Source organism: Pholis gunnellus (assembly GCF_910591455.1).
Source record: "Pholis gunnellus genome assembly, chromosome: 14".
Taxonomy (NCBI): domain Eukaryota; kingdom Metazoa; phylum Chordata; class Actinopteri; order Perciformes; family Pholidae; genus Pholis; species Pholis gunnellus.
In genome coordinates this window covers 18,611,712-18,633,690 of record NC_136541.1, presented here as the reverse complement: position 1 = coordinate 18,633,690, position 21,979 = coordinate 18,611,712, and the positions used below count along the sequence as shown (strand labels likewise).

General features: G+C 43.0%; 5 protein-coding genes across 5 annotated transcripts; all 5 read left to right on the top strand.

Annotated features, from left to right (window-relative positions):
• Nucleotides 1-561: 561 nt before the first annotated feature.
• LOC306706114 (zona pellucida sperm-binding protein 3-like) lies at nt 562-2,336 on the top strand (the record flags this gene model as incomplete). Its single annotated transcript, XM_079173025.1, has 8 exons — nt 562-630; nt 714-898; nt 976-1,079; nt 1,162-1,253; nt 1,330-1,510; nt 1,601-1,706; nt 1,782-1,870; nt 2,189-2,336. The coding sequence occupies exons 1-8, from the start codon at nt 564-566 to the stop codon at nt 2,334-2,336; spliced, it is 972 nt and encodes a 323-aa protein (XP_079029151.1). The 5' UTR covers nt 562-563.
• Nucleotides 2,337-3,830: 1,494 nt separating this feature from the next.
• On the top strand, nt 3,831-5,658 carry LOC306706113 (zona pellucida sperm-binding protein 3-like; the record flags this gene model as incomplete). Its single annotated transcript, XM_079173024.1, has 9 exons — nt 3,831-3,846; nt 3,948-4,114; nt 4,195-4,283; nt 4,367-4,455; nt 4,544-4,724; nt 4,804-4,909; nt 4,994-5,079; nt 5,191-5,282; nt 5,627-5,658. The coding sequence occupies 9 exons, from the start codon at nt 3,831-3,833 to the stop codon at nt 5,656-5,658; spliced, it is 858 nt and encodes a 285-aa protein (XP_079029150.1).
• Nucleotides 5,659-8,848: 3,190 nt separating this feature from the next.
• On the top strand, nt 8,849-10,568 carry LOC306706112 (zona pellucida sperm-binding protein 3-like; the record flags this gene model as incomplete). The annotated part of the gene is made up of 9 exons (XM_079173023.1): nt 8,849-8,864; nt 8,966-9,132; nt 9,213-9,301; nt 9,388-9,476; nt 9,560-9,740; nt 9,817-9,922; nt 10,007-10,092; nt 10,204-10,295; nt 10,531-10,568. The coding sequence occupies 9 exons, from the start codon at nt 8,849-8,851 to the stop codon at nt 10,566-10,568; spliced, it is 864 nt and encodes a 287-aa protein (XP_079029149.1).
• A 3,996-nt stretch (nt 10,569-14,564) lies between these two features.
• Nucleotides 14,565-16,117, top strand: LOC306706110 (zona pellucida sperm-binding protein 3-like; the record flags this gene model as incomplete). Its single annotated transcript, XM_079173019.1, has 8 exons — nt 14,565-14,628; nt 14,728-14,894; nt 14,975-15,063; nt 15,147-15,235; nt 15,324-15,504; nt 15,583-15,688; nt 15,779-15,864; nt 15,976-16,117. The coding sequence occupies 8 exons, from the start codon at nt 14,565-14,567 to the stop codon at nt 16,115-16,117; spliced, it is 924 nt and encodes a 307-aa protein (XP_079029145.1).
• Nucleotides 16,118-18,551: 2,434 nt separating this feature from the next.
• On the top strand, nt 18,552-21,551 carry LOC306706109 (E3 ubiquitin-protein ligase RNF212B-like; the record flags this gene model as incomplete). The annotated part of the gene is made up of 12 exons (XM_079173018.1): nt 18,552-18,660; nt 19,113-19,165; nt 19,261-19,335; nt 19,623-19,729; nt 19,817-19,919; nt 20,032-20,060; nt 20,145-20,185; nt 20,297-20,321; nt 20,433-20,499; nt 21,185-21,242; nt 21,355-21,385; nt 21,485-21,551. The coding sequence occupies exons 1-12, from the start codon at nt 18,561-18,563 to the stop codon at nt 21,549-21,551; spliced, it is 756 nt and encodes a 251-aa protein (XP_079029144.1). The 5' UTR covers nt 18,552-18,560.
• Nucleotides 21,552-21,979: the final 428 nt, after the last annotated feature.

The window sequence follows — 21,979 nt, the reverse complement described above, 5'->3', positions numbered from 1 at the left end:
GCTCTCATATCAAATCAAATCAGCTCTTTCTAATCTCACAGCAGCTTTCATATGGACAGAAACATTTACATCCTTAACAGAAGAAAATATATATATGCAAAATCAAGCTGTAATATATATACATATATATAGATAGATGTATGCAATTATAAATTGTTAAAAATGATTAAGAATATTACTCAAACGGGCCTAAAAGTATGAACATATTTATGGCAAAACAAAAGTAGACAGTGATTTTACATTCTTTGATCATTATAACTGATGCAGCAGCATTTTAATGTTGTAGTTAGTCGAGGTGGAGCTAATTTTAACTATTGTTTTATAAACTTGTTTTTTTTATGTAAAATATGAATCTGTGAAGTAAATAACTGCCAGTCAAAATAAATACAGTAGAGTGAACTGAAATAAAATACAAATAAATGACAATATTTAAATAAATAAATGAATGAATACAATATAAACTGTAGAGCCGCCCTGCTCTCACACAGCTGTTAATCATTCAGCTAATTTGACAGGAGGTCTACAAATGGTGTCAGTTCCACTGGGCTTTGTGTCATTCAGTCATGGGGACTCATCTCTACCTAGGTGTGATAATCTTGGCAGTTTGTGCAACGACTGTTGCCAATGCAGGTATTTTTTGCACGCGGTAATGTGTCAACCTTCTGTAAGTTGTCTGTGTACTGAAACTGGAATCATAAGTGGTTTATTTGCAGAGATCAAAGTTGCCTGTACAAAAGACGCGATAAGAATCACATGGAAGATCAAAGCGGAGCTGGTGCCGAATGCAGCTCGTTTCTTCCTTGGATCCTGCATGGCCTCTGATTTTAATGTCCTGCCCAGCGGAGAGGGGGAAGCAGAGTTCATCTACGGTTTTCATGACTGCAAATTCAAAAGACAGGTAATGCAAAAGCTCCATTCAACTAAAATTCCTCTCAGCCTCTCAAGTATCTCAATAAGCTGTTTTTTTTTCTACAGATTAAAGGAAAAAAGCTCTTTTATAGAAATGAGCTGACTTACCGGCCACAACCGAGGTCAAAACCGGCTGCCTATGTGTATCCCATCGAGTGCGTTTTTAAAAGGTAGGAGGTATTTTTCATGAATCAAAAATTCCACTTTTAAAGCTGAAATGTGAGCTGAGAAAATGCTCCCGTTATATTTCAGACCCCCAGGATGGATTCCACCTTTCCTGAACCCTGGCGAAGGTGTTTCTGAAGGCCGAGGCGGTCTAGTGTTCCACATGGCGCTGCTCAATGGTGAGTTCTACCAAATACAACATTGGCTTACTCAAGGGGACACTCTAAGCATTTTTTGTTTTTTCTTTCACTACAGATCAATTAACTCGTATAGCAAAGACTAATGTTTTCACCCTGGGCTCCTTCATGCCAATATGGGCGGCAGTGGAGCAGAAGTCCCATCAACCCTTGCTGTTGCTCATGGAGGAATGCGTGGCGACCACTACACCAGAGCTGCTGTCTGATAGCCAGGTTTACCCCATCATAAACAATTATGGGTGGGTGTTCATGCACTGATTTGTCTTTCCATTGACTGTTTTCTAGATGTAAAGTCTAATTGCTAATCAGCGACACTTTAATTTCTTCAGGTGTCTTCTGGATAGCAAGAAGGGAAACTCTATGTTCCTCCCTCGCTACCAGTCGTCTGCTCTCACCCTTCTCCTGCAGGCCTTCCAGTTACGGTTTGGAAATGAGGTGAGGGGGGGAACTGCCATAAGGAATATGAAATGATGAATTTTATTTTGGTTTTCTGACTCATGTGCTCCTCAGGTGTACATTCATTGTAAACTGGTTGCATGGGATCCCGAAGTTCTTGATGATGGCAAGAAAGCCTGCCATTACAAGAAGGAAAGTGAGAGGTAATGACTGATTGGGAACAGTTAGACATTGAGCCAGGAAGAGGTTTGCTTATCTTACATTAAACAATGAAACTAGAAGAAAGTTAAATAAAGTTATCTCTAGAAAAAAAAGCCACCATACCTATCGTAGATTGCTCAAGGTTTCCTTCATTAAAAGAAATGCCAGTTAAATGTAACATGACTTGTTGAGTTTAAAACAAATTTTAATGGCTTGTATTGTAATTTGAACAAAAAGTCAATGTAATGGCTTTTGTGCTTAACAAAATTGTGTTAACGACATGGTGATACAATGCCGCTCTACAATTGCTCCTTTTGCAGCTGGGAACTCCTCGATGACCTCTCTAAGAACTCTGTCTGTAGCTGCTGTGACTCAACCTGCAAGCCCCGCACCAAAAGAGGACTTGAATGGGGTATTACTTTTCTGCTAACATGGGTGTTTTCATCTTATCTTTTTTTTTCTCAATGAAGTAATCTATTTGGTTTTTTTTCTCTCAGAAACTCACGGCTTTAGTCACATTTCTGTGTTGGGACCCCTGATCATAATAGATCCATCTGACTCGAAGGCCAACAACGTGTCTCGGCTGTCTGTTCCTGCAGCTTACTCTCAGGTTTATGGTCTTTGTTCTGAAACTGAAGGTTTGGTTAAAAACTCACTTTAAACCGGACTAAAGCTCAACTTGTTCTCAACAGGAGGCCCAGTCTAAGCTGACTCCATGATCGTGCTCGACTGAAGCAGATGACCTCAGCCTCCTGATTAACGTGACACTGGGACTTCAGCTTTACATGATCTCAACTTGAACTGTTTGCAGATTGTTGGAACTGTTAAATGTTTTACGTCCATCTTAAACTCTCTACAAATAAACCAAGTGTATACTCCTCAGAATCTATTGTGTTTTTTTTTTTTTTTTTTTTTTTTTTTGGCAGTGTCATAACTACTCCAGGTAAATAAAATCTAGGTATCCAGACTTAATATAAAAGTCACATAAGCTTAAACATGCAACACTAGGGCCTGATGTCCATGTGGTAAATGTCATCCTGTGAACTCATGTCTCCTAGTTATCACTAGTATCCAACAATTGGTTGGCTGTTTCGAGACAACTAACTTCCAATAAGCCTTTACATTTTGGCCTTACAATAAAAAGGAGCCCCCGATTTATTGGTCTGAGGCTTGACTGTCTCATTTACCGTCAGTTATGTAGTTTTCAGATCCATCTTTATAGACTACGAGATTTAGAGGATCTAGCCCCTGATTTGGGACATGGCTATCCTGACAGGATACCTCCTATTTTTCCTCAAGCTCTCTAACTATGACATAAAATCTGATATAAAGTAAGGCTGCATTGCCACAGATCATGTATACAAAACAAAGTGATCCAACTCTACATAATCATCGGTCTGATTTGTTTTTATTTATTCTTATTAAAAATAATCAGATTTCAGCTTCATTTTCTTACAATATACATTGCAATTCTTTTGATGGGAGCTACTTGGTGAGCAGATCTATTTGTTTTCAACTCTGCTAGATAAACTAGTTATCACTAGTGCGTGCCGGTTGCAGGGATGGTGGTAAATTAATTGTTGGTTATTTGGCTACCTCCCTTCATGGCCGTGATACATATTTAAATATATGAATGTATGAAATGCGTCGCCTCATATTGTCTTTTTTTATGTGTAAAAATAAAATATTTCCACGAATCGTGACACCTGCTAACGCGCAGCTGATCAAGCTTTAACCCATCAAAATGAAAAAGGTCTGTGTCATGAGCTGCTTTCCGAGCTGCAATCAGTGTGATGGCCTCTGCACCTGAGGCTGCTGACACACACCAGGTGAAAGAGGTTTTCTTAATGAGAAGTGCCCCGGTAACAAGGAGTTAAAAGCCTCCACAGTGTCAGAAGCAAGCATCCAGTCATGATGGCTTTCTTTTGGCAGCGTGCACTGCTTTTGAGCCTGGCCGCTTTCATGTCTGTATATGCAGGTAATATTGTAGCAAACTGGTGGACAAAGGTATGTGATTTTTTTGTTAACAAAAGCTGCTTGAGTAGCAACTTGAGTTCTTTGTGTTGTGTCTTCTTCCAGACATGAAGCTGGACTGCGGCACAGATTTTGTGACGCTGGTGTGGACGGAGAGCACATCCCAGGCTGATCTCTCGCTCTTCCGTCTGGGTAACTGCGTCCCCACCAGGTTCTCGGCCACCGAGGCTGTTTTCAGCGTGGATGTCAACGATTGTGACTTCAGGAGAATTGTGCGTTAAACATATATATTTACCTGCAAACCGAGTCCAGTGTATTTCCTGCAGCTTGGTGACATTTGTCTCTCTCGTAGGTAACTGGGGATCACTTGATGTACACCAATGATCTGACCTATATTTCCTCTCCTGACTTCACTTACCCCGTTGCCTGTGCATATGCGAGGTGGGTGTTCATACTACTACAGTGGAGTGTTTGGTAAAATGGCAGCAGTTGCTTTACTCAATTGCTTTTGTTTTGTGTTGCAGGCCTATTGACTGGTACCCTCTGATTTATGACCCAGTGTTCAGTACATACGGTCTAGGAGATCTAGTGTTCCACATTGGACTCATGAATGGTGGGTGTAAAGCATGACCTCACTGGAAATGGCAGCTTTCACGGTGACTCTTGTAACGTAACAACTCCTTTCTTATTTACTCCTGTAGCTGACTTCTCAGGCCCTGCTGAATCCTCTACCTTTCCTCTGGGCTCCTTTATCCCAATCATGGCTAGCGTGTCACAGATGACCCATCAGCCCTTGCTGCTGCTTCTTGAGGAATGCGTAGCGGCTACCACACGGGAGCTGCAGCCTGAAAGCACTTTGTACCCGATAATCGCCAATAAGGGGTAATCTTGTTTCACTGATTCAGCTTTTTGTTGTCCAGAAATAAGATGTAACACTCTTTTTCCATTCTCCACCACACAGATGTCTTGTGGACAGTATGGTATCGCGCTCAAAATTCGAACAAAGGCAGAAATCATCGGAGATCCACCTATCCCTTCAAGCCTTTAGGTTTGGTCTCGGAGAACAGGTAACTATAATGTTGATTTTTAGATTCAGGACTTTATTGTGAAAACTGGAAGCTAACTATGCCTCCAACCTCACCACTCAACAGGTGTTTATCCACTGTAAACTTGTGGCTTGGGATCCCAACGGTATGGACAACACCAAGAAGGCCTGCCACTATGTCAAAGAGCATGGGTAAAAATGTCCCTTAACTATTCGCAATATGTTTTCTGGGTTCAATCAGACTTATATGATGGACTGCTTGAGAATAATTTTCTGACTTTCCTTCAATCCTCACGATCTCAGCTGGGAGCTGCTGGACAACTCTGTGTACAGCAACCTCTGTGACTGCTGTGAATCTGACTGCAAGTCCAGGAGGACCAGGAGTACAGCATCAGGTATCTGTGACTTCTGCTATATTAACGTGTCTGGTTTGATTTGTACTTAAACATTATATATATAATTTTTATTTATTTTTTTTCAAACAGGGAAGCATGGTGTGGTACAAAATGCTGTCCTTGGGCCACTTACCATCACTGATATGAGTTCCTGAAGTATTTTCCAGTAAGTTTTAATTTTACATTGCGCTATGTTATATTTATCCTTAACAACTACTTAACCTTTTTTTTTTTCATTCCCCAACAGGAACGGATCCATCCTGCACACTATTGGCTCCTTCAATCTGAATTGGATTTTTATTGTCTTGTAAGCTTCTAAAAGCTTAATGCCTGTCTCTTTGCAGTTCAGATCATAATGAAGCCATTAAAGATGTAACTATCTACTTGAAAGGGCTCCCATTATTAAGCTCGAGTGTGTAATTGTCTTTACAGGTGTATTGGGGTTTAAAAAAAAGAAGCTTGTTCTTGGTGAGACTGCTTGAAATGCACATCTGGTCAGCAACTTCATATACAGTGAATGATCTCTGCTTCTTCTAGCAGGTCTCTTATGAATAAACTAAATTCCTGCTGAGATCTATTGAGGTTTTGTTGCTGCGTCATCCCAACTCTTGGGAATGATCATAAAATATACTGTAGGTATCCAGACTTAAAATAAAAGTCACATAAGCTTAAACATGCAACACTATGACCTGATGTCCATGTGGTAGATGTCCTCCTCTGAACTCATAACGTCTCCTTATCGCTAGTAACCAACAATTGGTTGACTGCTTCGAGGCTCCCAATAAACTTTAAATTTTGACGGTACAATTAAAGGGAGCTCCTGAATTGTTAATCTGAGGCGGAACAGTCTCATTTACCCTCAGATATAATGTGGTCTTCAGACCCATCTTTATTGGCCACGAGATTTAGAGGATCTAGCCCCTGCTGACTGTGATCATGCACATTCCTCTGGAGCGCATGGGGAACAAGTAGTCCTGAAGGGAAGGACCTGCCACTCGTACACACTGGGTCTCGAGCCTCTTTGCAGGTAATGCCAGAGAAAGCGCAACAAGTCGGTCTTCAGGCAGCAGTCTCACCTGGTGGAACATTCCCTTTATGTCAGTGGTGATGGCAAAGTTATGTCCTCTAAAGCGCAACAAGACACCCAGAAGAGAGGCACCTAGGTTTGGGCCTGACAGTAGCAGCTCATTCAGGTTCTGGTCCCTACAGAAGAAGGAAGAGTTGAACTCGGTTCTTCCCGTTGTGTGTCACCCTGTGGTGGGGAATGAACCAGGACTCCTTTTCCTGCTCCTGATTGGTTCTGCTGATATAGCCCGCCTTCTCCAGCTTCATGATCTCGACTCGGTAAGCCTCTGCCTTCACCGGATCTCTGCTGAGACGCTTCTCGGTGCTACGCGGACTAGGACGGCAAGCTTCAGGCCGTGCTGTGAGCGTGGGCATGTTACTCACAGGCAGCAGCGGTGTGGCATATCTGCTCTCCGCTCTCGTTGTCTTCACATGGAGAAAGTTCATGGCCTCTTCAACTCTCCGGGACCTCTTAACCAGCTTCTCGCTTCTGTATGGTCAGTTGCCAGAGCTTCTCGACCTGATTGAAGAGTTCAGTAGCCGGGGAGGTGGTGGCCAGGATAAGGCACTCCTGTTGGAGAGACTTAACTGGCTCTTGCAGTGTCCGGCCGAGCCTGGTCTTTACTGGTGGGCCGAGACAAACAGGCTCAATAGGCGTAACGAGATGTGGACAGTCTGAGCCTGTCAGGAGGAGCGGCTGGGCGTTAATGATGGGCTGCAGGGAGATCCTCTTGAGGTGCTTATATCTACGCTGAAGTCCCTTCACTGGATAAGAGTGTTAAGCTAGCTCACCTGCAGTGAAGGCCCTCTCAATGGTGAATGTCTTTGTTAGCTGACCATATGGGAGGATCTTGAACTCTGAACCATCGTCTAATGGCAAACGTTTCCAGGGTGTGTTGCTAACCTTCAAGAGGACCTGGTTACAGTACGTCCATTGATGACTTCACATTTGCTCCTGGGTCAGTTGCTTGAAGTTCAAGCACTGGTCCAGGAAGTGCTGTGTATTGAGGCCATATGGACAATAAGCTGAGGGCTTCTACGGGGCCTCTTGGGGGTCTGGGGCTTCAGTCGGACATGCCTCGAAGGCTGTGTCATGGGTGGCACCATGTAGCACAGCCATAGTCTTCCTTGCGGCTTACTTGTGTCAGTCCCACTCCTTCTTCGGCCTGTCTCCGCCTTCTTGGATTACCAGCTCATACTCCAGCCACTCAGCAAAGTCCATCAATGATGGGACTCTGTCCCTCCGAGGGTATAGGTAGCAGCGGAAGGTGGCACGGTGATCCTGGGGCAGCTGACTCGTCAGCCGTGCAACGTAAGACCCGCACTGCAGCTCGATGCGCCCGTCTTCACCCAGTTGCTCCAACATTCCGACGAGACCTTGGACTCTCAGAGCGAACCTCCTGAATCCCGCTGTGTCCTCTGCTCAAATGGTGGTCTCCTCCAATAGCTCTGCGATTTGCTGTAGTGACAGCTGGTGAGGCTGACCATAGTGTTTGATCAGCGAGGCCATGGTGCCCGAGTAGGGGTACAGGGAGTTGCTGTATAAGTCCGCTATCAGGAGGGCCTCTTCGAACTTGAGGTGATCACAAAGCACTTCCTTTTATCCTCTTGAAGCTGCTGCAGCACAACTTTCACCGCAGGTGGGCACTGACATGACTGTGGCGTGCTTGAGTACACAGGCGCTGCGGCTCCTATGCGACTGGGAGACCTTTCTATGAACTCAGCTGAGTGCTGAGGCCTATGGCTGTGCCCTCAAAAAAATCATCCTGTTATGCCCTTTAAAACACTGGCCCTACATATAAAATCAACAGAAAGAATAGACATTGAATTTATTTTAATGGGAGCTACTTAGTGTGCAGATCTATTTGTTTTCAACTCTGCTAGATAAACTAGTTCTCACACTGTTAACAGTGCATGCCACCTGCAGCATGGTTGCAGGGATGGTGGTAAATTGTTTCAGTGATACATATTTAAATGTATGTGTGAAATGCGTCGCCTCATATTGTCTTTTTTATGTGTAAAGAGAAAATATTTCCACAAAACGTGACACCTGCTAACGTGCAGCTGATCAAGCTTTACCCTATCAAAATGAAATAGGTCTGTGTCATAAGTTGGGCTGCAGTCGAAAAGTCCAAAAATGACCTCCTAACGTCTATCCCTAACCACTTTTCCTGGACCTCTATGGAAAACGTCATGGGGTTGTGGATTTACGGAAAGTAAATCTCTACTATGAAAACCAAACAAAAGAGTCATTTCACTCAGTTAGGAACCTTCCTATGAGCAAAAAGGACTATTCGACCGCAGCCTTGCTTTCCAAGCTGCAATCAGTGTGATGGCCTCTGCATCTGAGGCTGCTGACACACACCAGGTGAAAGAGGTTTTCTTAATGAGAAGTGCCCCGGTAACAAGGAGTTAAAAGCCTCCACAGTGTCAGAAGCAAGCATCCAGTCATGATGGCTTTCTTTTGGCAGCGTGCACTGCTTTTGAGCCTGGCCGCTTTCATGTCTGTATATGCAGGTAATATTGTAGCAAACTGGTGGACAAAGGTATGTGATTTTTTTGTTAACAAAAGCTGCTTGAGTAGCAACTTGAGTTCTTTGTGTTGTGTCTTCTTCCAGACATGAAGCTGGACTGCGGCCCAGATTTTGTGACGCTGGTGTGGACGGAGAGCACATCCCAGGCTGATCTCTCGCTCTTCCGTCTGGGTAACTGCGTCCCCACCAGGTTCTCGGCCACCGAGGCTGTTTTCAGCGTGGATGTCAACGATTGTGACTTCAGGAGAATTGTGCGTTAAACATATATATTTACCTGCAAACCGAGTCCAGTGTATTTCCTGCAGCTTGGTGACATTTGTCTCTCTCATAGGTAACTGGGGATCACTTGATGTACACCAATGATCTGACCTATATTTCCTCTCCTGACTTCACTTACCCTGTTGCCTGTGCATATGCGAGGTGGGTGTTCATACTACTACAGCAGTAGAGTGTTTGGTAAAATGGCAGCAGTTGCTTTACTCAATTGCTTTTGTTTTGTGTTGCAGGCCTAATGACTGGTACCCTCTGATTTATGACCCAGTGTTCAGTACATACGGTCTAGGAGATCTAGTGTTCCACATTGGACTCATGAATGGTGGGTGTAAAGCATGACCTCACTGGAAATGGCAGCTTTCACGGTGACTCTTGTAACGACTCCTTTCCTATTTACTCCTGTAGCTGACTTCTCAGGCCCTGCTGAATCCTCTACCTTTCCTCTGGGCTCCTTTATCCCAATCATGGCTAGCGTGTCGCAGATGACCCATCAGCCCTTGCTGCTGCTTCTTGAGGAATGCGTAGCGGCTACCACACGGGAGCTGCAGCCTGAAAGCACTTTGTACCCGATAATCGCCAATAAGGGGTAATCTTGTTTCACTGATTCAGCTTTTTGTTGTCCAGAAATAAGATGTAACGCTTTTCCATTCTCCACCACACAGATGTCTTGTGGACAGTATGGTATCGCGCTCAAAATTCGAACAAAGGCAGAAATCATCGGAGATCCACCTATCCCTTCAAGCCTTTAGGTTTGGTCTCGGAGAACAGGTAACTATAATGTTGATTTTTAGATTCAGGACTTTATTGTGAAAACTGGAAGCTAACTATGCCTCCAACCTCACCACTCAACAGGTGTTTATCCACTGTAAACTTGTGGCTTGGGATCCCAACGGTATGGACAACACCAAGAAGGCCTGCCACTATGTCAAAGAGCATGGGTAAAAATGTCCCTTAACTATTCGCAATATGTTTTCTGGGTTCAATCAGACCTATATGATGGACTGCTTGAGAATAATTTACTGACTTTCCTTCAATCCTCACGATCTCAGCTGGGAGCTGCTGGACAACTCTGTGTACAGCAACCTCTGTGACTGCTGTGAATCTGACTGCAAGTCCAGGAGGACCAGGAGTACAGCATCAGGTATCTGTGACTTCTGCTATATTAATGTGTCTGGTTTGATTTGTACTAAACATTTTTTTTTCTTTTTAAACAGGGAAGCATGGTGTGGTACAAAATGCTGTCCTTGGGCCACTTACCATCACTGATATGAGTTCCTGAAGTCTTTTCCCGTAAGTTTTAATTTTACATTGTGCTATATATATATATATATTAACTGTATCCTTAACTATTTAACCTTATTTTTGTTCTCCAACAGGAATGGATCCATCCTGCACACTGGCTCCTTCAATCTGAATTGGATTTTTATTCTAGTGTTTTGTAAGCTTCTAAAAGCTTAATGCCTCTCTTTGCAGTTCAGATTGTAATGAAGCCAATAAATATGTAACTATCTACTTGAAAGCTCTCACATTATTAAGCTTGTGAATGTGTATTGTGTTCAAGGTAGTATTTTCACTAACTCATAGCTTGGTGAAACTGCTAGATATGCACATCTAGTCAGCAACTTCATATACAAGAGTAACTGTGGGATTTATTTTCAAGAAGCCTAAATCTCAAACATGTCAGAATATCTTCATCCACATATTTCTCAATATTACCCAAAATCTTTGAAAGGGTTATTAGGACCATCTGTATCATGGTAAAACAATGAAGGCATAATATGCTGTACCTTTTTTATACACATCAGTATTCTGACCGTACAGTGAACTCAGCTTTTTCTTTTAGCAGGCCTCTTATGAATGAACTAGATGTAAATTCCTGCTGAAATCTAGTCAGGTTTTGTTGCTGGCATCAGAACTCTTGGGAATGATTACAAAATATCCAGACTTAAAACAAAAGTGGCATAAGCTTAAACATTAACACTATAACCCGACGTAAATGTCATCCTGTGAACTCGTAACGTCTCCTTATCTCTAGTATCCAACAATTGGTTGGCTGTTTCAAGGCTCCCAATAAACTTTAAATTTTGGTCTTACAATTAAAGGAAGCTCCCATAAAACCAGTAGACCCTACTCTGCTGATTGTGCGGCAGCACCCCTCGTGGCTCTTCCCTAAAAAACCAGCCATCCCAGCAAATTTGCAGTATTAAGTCCTTCGCTTTGAATCTTCTTCCAGTACAACAGGAAGTTTGAGTTTGCCCACAGGTCGGACGTAGGAACAGTTCTTGACTTTAATCAGGCCGTCTGCCCCAGGGAACACCTTGCTAATTTCCCCAACAGGCAATGATGCTCTCGGCAGTTGAGGATCAACGATCATTACCACAGTGCCCAGCAAAAAGGGGGGCTGTCTGACTGCCACTTGGACCGTGTTTGCAGTGTGGGCAGGTATTGGCGCAGGAACTGTGCCCAAAAGCCGTCGGACAGCAATTGACAGGCCATCCAGAACTTCCTCCTCAGTTCAGCGAAGAGCCGCTCTGCACCTGGGTGTTTCAGGTCACTGTCAACCTGTTGGATGAGCAACTTGGACCCAGTATGCCTTGAGTCCAGGACTAAGGGGTGTATCACATCATTCTCCAAATCCTGACAGAGCCGCAAGCGACCACCCACTCAAATCAACTGAACTGACGAATTATACTCTGGAGCCAGTGTGATCAAACAGCTGGATGAAGGAATTGCTTTTCCGGCTGCTAGGCACTGGACTTTGTCAGAAAAGCTGTCTCTTTGAACCTCAAGATTGTGAGTTCCACCTCCTTGAAGTCCTCTGCTGTTGGACTCATGCCAGCATCAACAGGTGCCCTGTAAAGATACCTTACGGACAAGTTCACTGAAGCTGCTAAACTGCTGAGCATCAGGTAGGAAGTGGTTGGTGGTGGTTACCGTGGCAAAGAGACAGGTTGTGGGCATGTCTTCACCTTCCGTGACTGGATGCGCCGGCCATTGGTCAGGTGACAGCTTCGGGAATAGGGGTCCATTGGCACAACGATTCTCACCAGAAAGGTCCTGCAGTCTTCTCCCCTGGGTGAGATCATCTGCTGGGTTCTCTGACATCTCCACATAGCGCCAGGCCTGGCTGCCGGTCAACTCCTGAATTTTAGCAATGCAGGTTCCCACAAACACCTTAAAGTGGCAGGAGTCCGACTGGATCCAGGCAAGGACAGTAGTGGAGTCAGTCCACATGACCACTCTAGATACCTCCAGTGTAAGCTCTCTACTTAGCAGGTTCGCAAGCTTAGCGCACAACTCCAGCCGCGGGATGAAAAGCTGACGCTTGGGAGCCACCCGAGACTGAGCTGTCAGGAAAGCCACTTCAACGTGTCCCTCTGCGTCTTCTGTGCGCAGGTATCCCACACTGCCATATGCATGTTGTGATGCGTTGCAGAAGATGTACACCTCCCGCTTACTGCCTACATGGTCCAGGGCCGGGATCACTCAGCAGTCTGATGTTGTTCAGGTGCGCAGCTCATCTTCCCAGGCTTGCCATGCTGTGAGCAGGGCTCCAGGCAGTAGGGGGTCGTCCCACTCCTGCTTCTTCTCCCATAGCTGCTAAACGATCACTTTGGCCCTATAAATGTTCCTCATGGTTGGAGGGTAGCACTTCAGCATCCGTGACTTGTAGTGCAGCGTGTCTGAGTGGCATAACCATCGCAGCCCCAGAGCAGGTTCCTGTGGGTCCATATCCGTGTGGTTTAGCAACTGTTCACTGCTCTCTGACCTAATATCCAGAGGCAGGTTGGCTGATGACATCTGACGCATTGCTTCCCCACTGTCGCAGCTTGACACGTGACACCTGCTAACGTGCAGCTGATCAAGCTTCACTCAATCAAAATGAAACGGGTCTGTGTCATAAGTTGGGCCACAGTCGAAAAGTCAAAAAATGACCTAACGTCTATTCCTAAGCACTTTTCCTGGACCTCTATGGAAAACGTCATCGACTTAAGAAAAAATGTAAGGGAGAATTCATGAGGAGGAAGGACCAGGGTCCAAGTACCCCAAGTCTCTTGTCATTTCCTCGCTCCTTGCTTGAACCGGAAGTTGTTCTGCGCCGCCATATTGACAGCCGTCCCAAAGCTCTTATTTCTGATCTGAGGAGCGAGGATCGAGGAATCGAGGAGGGATCTCTGAGGAGCCATGAGCGAGGACACACAAGAACAGCCTTCCAGGAACTGTTTTAACCCTATTTACTCATTGTTCATCAGTCATGTGATTGGACGCTCAAGCCGATCGGACTGATCTGACTGACTGGAGTTTCATACCAGAGTCAAGACAGATCAGATTAAACTCAAGTTTTATATTTGATTAGTTTTCTGATTCACCATCTGGTTTAAATATGTGTTCATTGTAGTCCGAACAACAAAGGGACCACAAACCTGATCTGATATTTCCCTCAATAACTTTTATTATGGAAACAATTAAAGTCAAAGAGAGCTGCAGAGATGAAACACTTTTTATTAATATATATAAATAATATATATAATATAATATAATATATTTATAGAGCTGGAGAGACAAAACACTTTTTACATCATTTATCATCATTTCATTCAGTCACGTGAGGCTGATCGTTCCTGAGTGTCGGGTTTGATGATGAGTTATATAATTTACATTTAACCTGAAACATGGAGCCTAAGAATTGAATTACAGTGTTCAAGATAAACCATAATCATATTCTGGGTTATTTAATAATGACGTCACAATCAGAATTTCAATACGTAAAGACGCAAATATTTCACAAATAAATAAAACGCATTCCGCTGGTAGAAATCGGTCCTGCGCTTATAAACAGGACACAGTTTGTTAACAGGCTACAGAGAGAAAACACCTCTACAGTGATGATTACTGAGTGTCTTTATTAGTTATTAGTATTATTAGTTACTATTATTAAGTAGGCTACAGTGATCATGTGTACAGACACAAACTTATCAAAAGTCTCTCCAGCTGTTAAAGCCAACTGACAGCTGTGATCACAGCCGTCGTCATCAGAAACAGACGTCGCTTCATGTGACACAACTGAGGAAAGGATGTCTCATGTCTCTTAAAACATATTTCCTTGTTTCCTCTCTCCTCGCATGGTTTCCTTGCGTCTCTCCATGCATCCCTGGTTGGAGGGACTAAGACGCAAGGAAAGGACGCAAGTGAGGGAAACGGGGATGCAATTAAGAGACTTGGGATGTACCCTATGAGCAAAAAGGACTATTCGACCGCAGCCTTGCTTTCCAAGCTGCAATCAGTGTGATGGTCTCTGCACCTGAGGCTGCTGACACACACCAGGTGAAAGAGGTTTTCTTAATGAGAAGTGCCCCGGTAACAAGGAGTTAAAAGCCTCCACAGTGTCAGACGCAAGCATCCAGTCATGATGGCTTTCTTTTGGCAGCGTGCACTGCTTTTGAGCCTGGCTGCTTTCATGTCTGTATATGCAGGTAATATTGTAGCAAACTGGTGGACAAAGGTATGTGATTTTTGTTAACAAAAGCTGCTTGAGTAGCAACTTGAGTTCTTTGTGTTGTGTCTTCTTCCAGACATGAAGCTGGACTGCGGCCCAGATTTTGTGACGCTGGTGTGGACGGAGAGCACATCCCAGGCTGATCTCTCGCTCTTCCGTCTGGGTAACTGCGTCCCCACCAGGTTCTCGGCCACCGAGGCTGTTTTCAGCGTGGATGTCAACGATTGTGACTTCAGGAGAATTGTGCGTTAAACATATATATTTACCTGCAAACCGAGTCCAGTGTATTTCCTGCAGCTTGGTGACATTTGTCTCTCTCATAGGTAACTGGGGATCACTTGATGTACACCAATGATCTGACCTATATTTCCTCTCCTGACTTCACTTACCCCGTTGCCTGTGCATATGCGAGGTGGGTGTTCATACTACTACAGTGGAGTGTTTGGTAAAATGGCAGCAGTTGCTTTACTCAATTGCTTTTGTTTTGTGTTGCAGGCCTATTGACTGGTACCCTCTGATTTATGACCCAGTGTTCAGTACATACGGTCTAGGAGATCTAGTGTTCCACATTGGACTCATGAATGGTGGGTGTAAAGCATGACCTCACTGGAAATGGCAGCTTTCACGGTGACTCTTGTAACGTAACGACTCCTTTCCTATTTACTCCTGTAGCTGACTTCTCAGGCCCTGCTGAATCCTCTACCTTTCCTCTGGGCTCCTTTATCCCAATCATGGCTAGCGTGTCACAGATGTCCCATCAGCCCTTGCTGCTGCTTCTTGAGGAATGCGTAGCGGCTACCACACGGGAGCTGCAGCCTGAAAGCACTTTGTACCCGATAATCGCCAATAAGGGGTAATCTTGTTTCACTGATTCAGCTTTTTGTTGTCCAGAAATAAGATGTAACACTCTTTTCCATTCTCCACCACACAGATGTCTTGTGGACAGTATGGTATCGCGCTCAAAATTCGAACAAAGGCAGAAATCATCGGAGATCCACCTATCCCTTCAAGCCTTTAGGTTTGGGCTCGGCGAACAGGTAACTATAATGTTGATTTTAAATTTTAGATTCAGGGCTTTATTGTGAAAACTGGAAGCTAACTATGCCTCCAACCTCACCACTCAACAGGTGTTTATCCACTGTAAACTTGTGGCTTGGGATCCCAACAGTATGGACAACACCAAGAAGGCCTGCCACTATGTCAAAGAGCATGGGTAAAAATGTCACTTAACTATTCGCAATATGTTTTCTGGATTCAATCAGACCTATATGATGGACTGCTTGAGAATAATTTACTGACTTTCCTTCAATCCTCACGATCTCAGCTGGGAGCTGCTGGACAACTCTGTGTACAGCAACCTCTGTGACTGCTGTGAGTCTGACTGCAAGTCCAGGAGGACCAGGAGTACAGCATCAGGTATCTGTGACTTCTGCTATATTAATGTGTCTGGTGTGATTTGTACTTAAACATTTTATATATATATATATATATATATATATATATATATATATATATATATATAATTTTTTTTAACCAGGGAAGCATGGTGTGGTACAAAATGCTGTCCTTGGGCCACTTACCATCACTGATGTGAATTCCTGAAGTATTTACAAGGTAATTTTACGTTGCGCTATATATTATATTTATATTTATTTAACTACTACTTAACTTTTTTTTTTGTTCTCCAACAGGAATGGATTCATCCTGCACACTGGCTCCTTCATTCTGAATTGGATTTTTATTCTAGTGTTTTGTAAGATTCTGAAAGCTTAATGCCTCTCTTTGCATTTCAGATTATAATGACTCATTAAAGATGTAACTATCTACTTTAATGCTCTCCCATTATTCAGCTCTCACAGTCTTAAGCTTTTCTTTTTTTTTGTATCTTTATAAAAAGCTTGTTCTTGGTGAAACTGCTTGAAATGCACATCTGGTCAGCAACTTCATATGCAATGGCTTTAATAAGATTTATTTTCAAGAAGCCTAAATCTCAAACCTGTCAGAATATCTTCGTCCATATTTGTATCAACATTTCCCAAAGTATGTTTGAAGGGCTGGCACTGGGAACATCCCTAATGACGGTCATGGTAAAAATAGACAGCATAATATGCTGCTCCTTAATACACAGACCTGAATTGACACTGCTTTTTATTTTTAAATGGTGAATGATCTCGGCATGTAAATTTTCTTCTAGCAAGTCTCTTTCAAGGCTAAACTCATCATTTTACTAGGGTTATATATATATATATATATATATATATATATTTTTTTTTTATGCAGAAACTAACCAGATTTAAATAAATTGTTCTAATGTTTTGTATTGACGAATGGCAACTTTATTACCCTGTCAAAACGAGGCCAACATTTATACTCTACCTAAATAGCCAGCTGATTCTTGGTCTGTAATTCAGTCTAATGCCACACCAGCACAAATGTGTTGCACCAAGGATTAATAAAGCTTTAAAGTGAATATTACTTGGACACTGCAACCAGTGTGGTGTAAGTCTACAAATCACCAGCTTTCGAAGAGCAACAATAATTGCAACTTTCTGTGCTGAACTGTTCGTAAACATATTTTAAAATGATATTCTTTTGAAAGAATATCATTTTCAATTAAAACTTTGACTGACCAACTTACTCAAACTTCTAAAAACAAGCTGGCATACTTGTATGTCATGATGGGTAAATTAGCCTTAACTGCAATAGCAGACCTGTCACTTGCATGTTGATCCGAGACGCTACGAATGGGGGGGCTTACTACGTCACACTGTAAATCTGAACAGAGCACGGGATCCGCTACTCGCGCTGAGGCGGGACTTCTGAGCTGAGCTGAAATATCTGAGGATAAAACTTCAACTAACTCACCTCTGAGCACATGAAAAGGTAATGTTGGCAAGATAAAGACGAGTGTGCGGATATCCTTTAGACAGTTTAATGAAAGTTTTGAGCCAAAGTGAATTTCCCACAATTTAAGCTAACGTTAGCTAGCGTTAGCTTGCAAACACTTTGGTAGCCAATAGGCTCTTTTCACAGCAGCCATTTTGAGGTGTCATTGCAGGGTAAACACAGGTGTGAGTAATTATGTAATACTATAAAATAATTATGGCCCTGTTCCATTAGGCTTGTCAGGACGGACATGTGCATGCTGGCTCACTGGAATGGCTGTGACACAATAAATGGAATGGGACTGCAATTAATTTAATGAATTACACCTGTTTATCTTGCTATGACAAGTCAGAATGACTGCTGTGAAAAGGGGCTATAGCATAACCTCTTAGCATTGTGGATAACATTAGCTAGCTTTGTCTTCACGTTAGACAACTGTACCTAACTGTACTGGTGTGTGTGTGTGTGTGGAGGTTGTGTCTTTGCAAAATACTCTAGCCTAATGCTAAAATGGTTAAGCTATTGCTAACTTTTTGCATGAGTATGCGATGAATTTATATTGTGTTAACTTTAAAAAAAAGTCACAAAAAGACTTGATATTAAAAGGTATCTACACAATGGTACATAATATGATAACCTTTTGAACATGCCTTTAAAAAACCATGTGCATTCTTGCTAATATATTGCCAGTAGTTTCCACTAGTCTGGGGAGACTGGAGTGTTGAGACGTGGGGGACTGATGTTGGGTGCTAAGGCCTGGTTCCACTTTGTCTCAAATGTGTTGTATGAGATAAGGTCAAGGCTCTGTACAGGCCAGTCAGGTTCTTCCACACCAGACTGGGTAAACCATTTCTTTATCGTGCTGGGGGATATTGTCATGTTGAAAAGGGAAAGGGTCCCAATACTAAAAGAACATAAAAATGCGTGACCACATGCTTATGGTCATATACTGTAATATTTCATGTTACATATTCACATTTGTGTATCATGTGTTTGCAGAGGAGGAACCCCACAGGACTGAACATGGACTGGTTCCACTGTAACCAGTGCTTCACTAGGAGAGGGTCGAGGTTTGCTGTGTCCAGCTGTGGCCACATCTGCTGTGAAGCATGCATTCAATCTAGTGAGACGTTTATATCCACAAAGTCAATTTGCTTCCATTATTATTCAAAGTTACTGTCAGCAACTTTTAACTGGTTGTGAAACGGTCTCCTCATTACTACCGATGCCCCTAAATGACCCACATAAGTAAACAAGACCATCAGCGATTGCTGGAAGTAAACACCGACAACACGCTGCCGGAGACCCAGGCTGTATTCCTGGGCCTGCTGGAGGGAAGGGAGGCACGGGAGAACCAGAACCAGGACTGAGCAGGGCAGACTGCCAGACCCTGCTGCAATCGAATTAGAGGTTTTCTGAAGAGAACCTGGTGCTTAGAAACACTACCACTTTCGTCCAAATGGACAGTAAAAATTGACACAAAATGAGAGTTCCTTGTAGTAACTTTAACGCCATTGCTCAAATTAGACAGTTGCCGGCTAGTTATGGTTCTTGTGATTCTGTCTTTCCCCGCAGAGCAGTGCAGTGTGTGTGGGGCCAGCTGCAGTTACTTGCCCATCACAGATGAGGTTGGTGGGTTTGACATCTCCACGGCAGGATACTGTCTGATCACCTTATTTTGCATAGCCAGCTTATTATATTCGCACTATTATTTTTGTTTCAGATGAAGCCACAGGAAAAGGTGTTTTTCAAGGACCCCGTGAAGCTCATCCAGTCACGGCTGGAGCACATTTCACAGGTCTGTCTCTGCTGCGCAGCGGCCACCCAGGCTCCCTCTCTGCTGTTATTGTAATTGCTATACAGGGACTTTAAATGTCAGAGCAGCCAGTCAATTAGTAATCGGTGAGTGACTCACAACAAGAGACTGCTTCAGTTAGAGGGATATTTGACTAGATTAAAAGCATCCTAAATGGTCAGCATCATTTGGGAATCCCTGAGCTTTAATCCAAAAGCCAAAGTTGAATCACATGATGTTTTTATTTTCACTGAAAGAACATTTGATAGTGAGGTCTTCGTGCTCCTCAGATTGCACTGTTTCAGCGGACACAGACGGAGAGAGTCACGGCGCACTTCAAGCATAAGTCTGTTGAACTGGAACGGCGTCTGAAGGAAGTCACTGAGCAGGGTTACAGGTGATTTCCATGTCGGTTGTTGTTGTTGTTCCTTTGTGGCCGTGTAAATAATTGCAACGCTATTCTTCCCACTTCTGTCATCACAAGGCAACTCTCTGAGCTGAAAAGAGAGAACGCTGAGTTAAAAAAGCAGCTTTCAGAGTTGAAAAGAGAGACTGCTGATTTGAAAAAGCCACTTTCTCAGCGGAGGGTAAGTGTTCCAAACGTCTAACATAGAAAAAGTAAATTTTGCCAAAAATGCCAGCGCTGAGGTAATAAGTTACATATTTAATTTACCTTGCACACTTTTGTGTTTGCCACAGGTTTCTCCAGGACAGTTTCATACAAATGGGTAAAACCAAATTTCCCTTTCAGGACTACCCTGTTTAATCACAAACTCTCCAGTATTACAACTTTTAACTTGTCTCATATTTAGAACTCAACGGATGTCCCTCCCTGTGGCTGTCACCTCTCCAGGTAAACCCTGTGCTTTAAGTTGAATCGTTAGTTCATGTTTTTGGTGTTGGTGGTCCATTTAAAATGTTCTGATTCAAGTTGATGAACGTGTGCATGTTCTCTTTTTATCAGTTACCCCTCGTTCAAGAACCATGAGGTACGTACTCCATGCTCTGATGGATTTCATTCTGTATTTGCAACATCGTTGTGTATCGACACCTAATGAAAGGATTGCTTTCTATGCTCAAACATGTTGTCTGTGTCTCAGTTACTTTGGCTCAGCAGAGTCTCACGCGTTTGCCGGAGACCGAGGTCCCAGTCTGTCCTCCCTCACAGTAAGTCTCAGAGTTACATTGTAATGTTTAGTGGAAATAAATACTGAAGGAAATACATATACATCTGTTCTTAGATTATTGTGCAACTCTTAAAGACCCGTGTCGACATAATGACAGTGTGACATCAACTAAATAGCTGTTACCCAAGCGTTTCATGAGCTGTGTCTTGCTCAGCGAATGGAGTTTGCTCTACGGTTAAGGAGATGCTATCTCCATGACAACTCCATCCACTGATGAAGAATATGAAATGAGGTTGAAACCTCAGGGAGGGGCTAGTAAGTAAGAGCAACGTGCAGGTTAAATCAATGTGTAGGAAAATGCCTTAATTAATAGCTTCAGAGTTTTTGTAAGATGTGTTTTAAATCTGCTCAAGACAAAATGGAAGTGACGTGTGCAGAGGGAGCCAGTTTGATTTTCATAAACATGAATCACCGCTAATTCCATTGAAAATGGAAATTCACATTCTTATGATGGATTATAGTCTCATAATTATGAGCCTGGTGCCCAAGAGACCAGCAACAGGATATTGAGTCGTTCAAGATCAAGAGTGTTTTTGTCAGACTACAATGTCCGTGGTCAAAAATAGATTTTTACACTCATTACACATTTATACCCAGGTCCTCATCAGTACTAGTCAAATATTCAACGATGAACTTTAAATCTGTACTCCTATTGTTTTTGTCAGACACCTGGATCAGCGACCTCTATTTCCAGCCACAGTTCTCTCCCTGAATACGTTCACAGTGAGTGTTGTTGCAAAGACACTTCTGTAGCTCGACCAGAGGTTCTGTGATTAAATGGATAAGTTATGCATATTCTATCTTTAATCAAGATCCTTTCACCGGTTTTAAATAGGAACACCCACATCCTTTAGAACTCCTACAAGGTAAGAAACCCTTTCCAATTAACGTGCCATGAAACATTCATCTCGATGGGAAAATGTTCTCGCGCAATCGCTGAGTCAGTCTATTTGTGTCATCCTCAGAACTCAGCGTCAGACACCTGTTTTCCAGTTTATGAATGGATTATCAATACATTCACCCAGACATTAATTAAATGGCCCCTAACCATTGTATCAGTTAAGGAGTGTGTAGCCATATGTTTGTTTAATTTGTGTTAACCCATTAGCATTTGGCACCAATGATTTAATGTAAAGTACTTGAAATCGTTCGGTTTACACGGATGTTGTTAGCGTGCGCTTCCTCTGTTGATGAATTGATCTGCCAATTGGGTTATTGATCATTGGTTGACTAATGGCCCTCCATTTTTTCCTGACAATACATTTCTTTAGCAACAATTTATATTACCACCGTTTCTGCAGAGAATTTACATATAATGAAAAAATAAATGTGATCTGTCCGAACCAGTCGCAGTCATTACAGCACACACACAAAAAAAACATGGCTTGCACACAGGATTAGAAAGACAAATCCTTTACTGGTTTCCAGTGACACAATTGTGCAAATAAAGGATTTTTTTT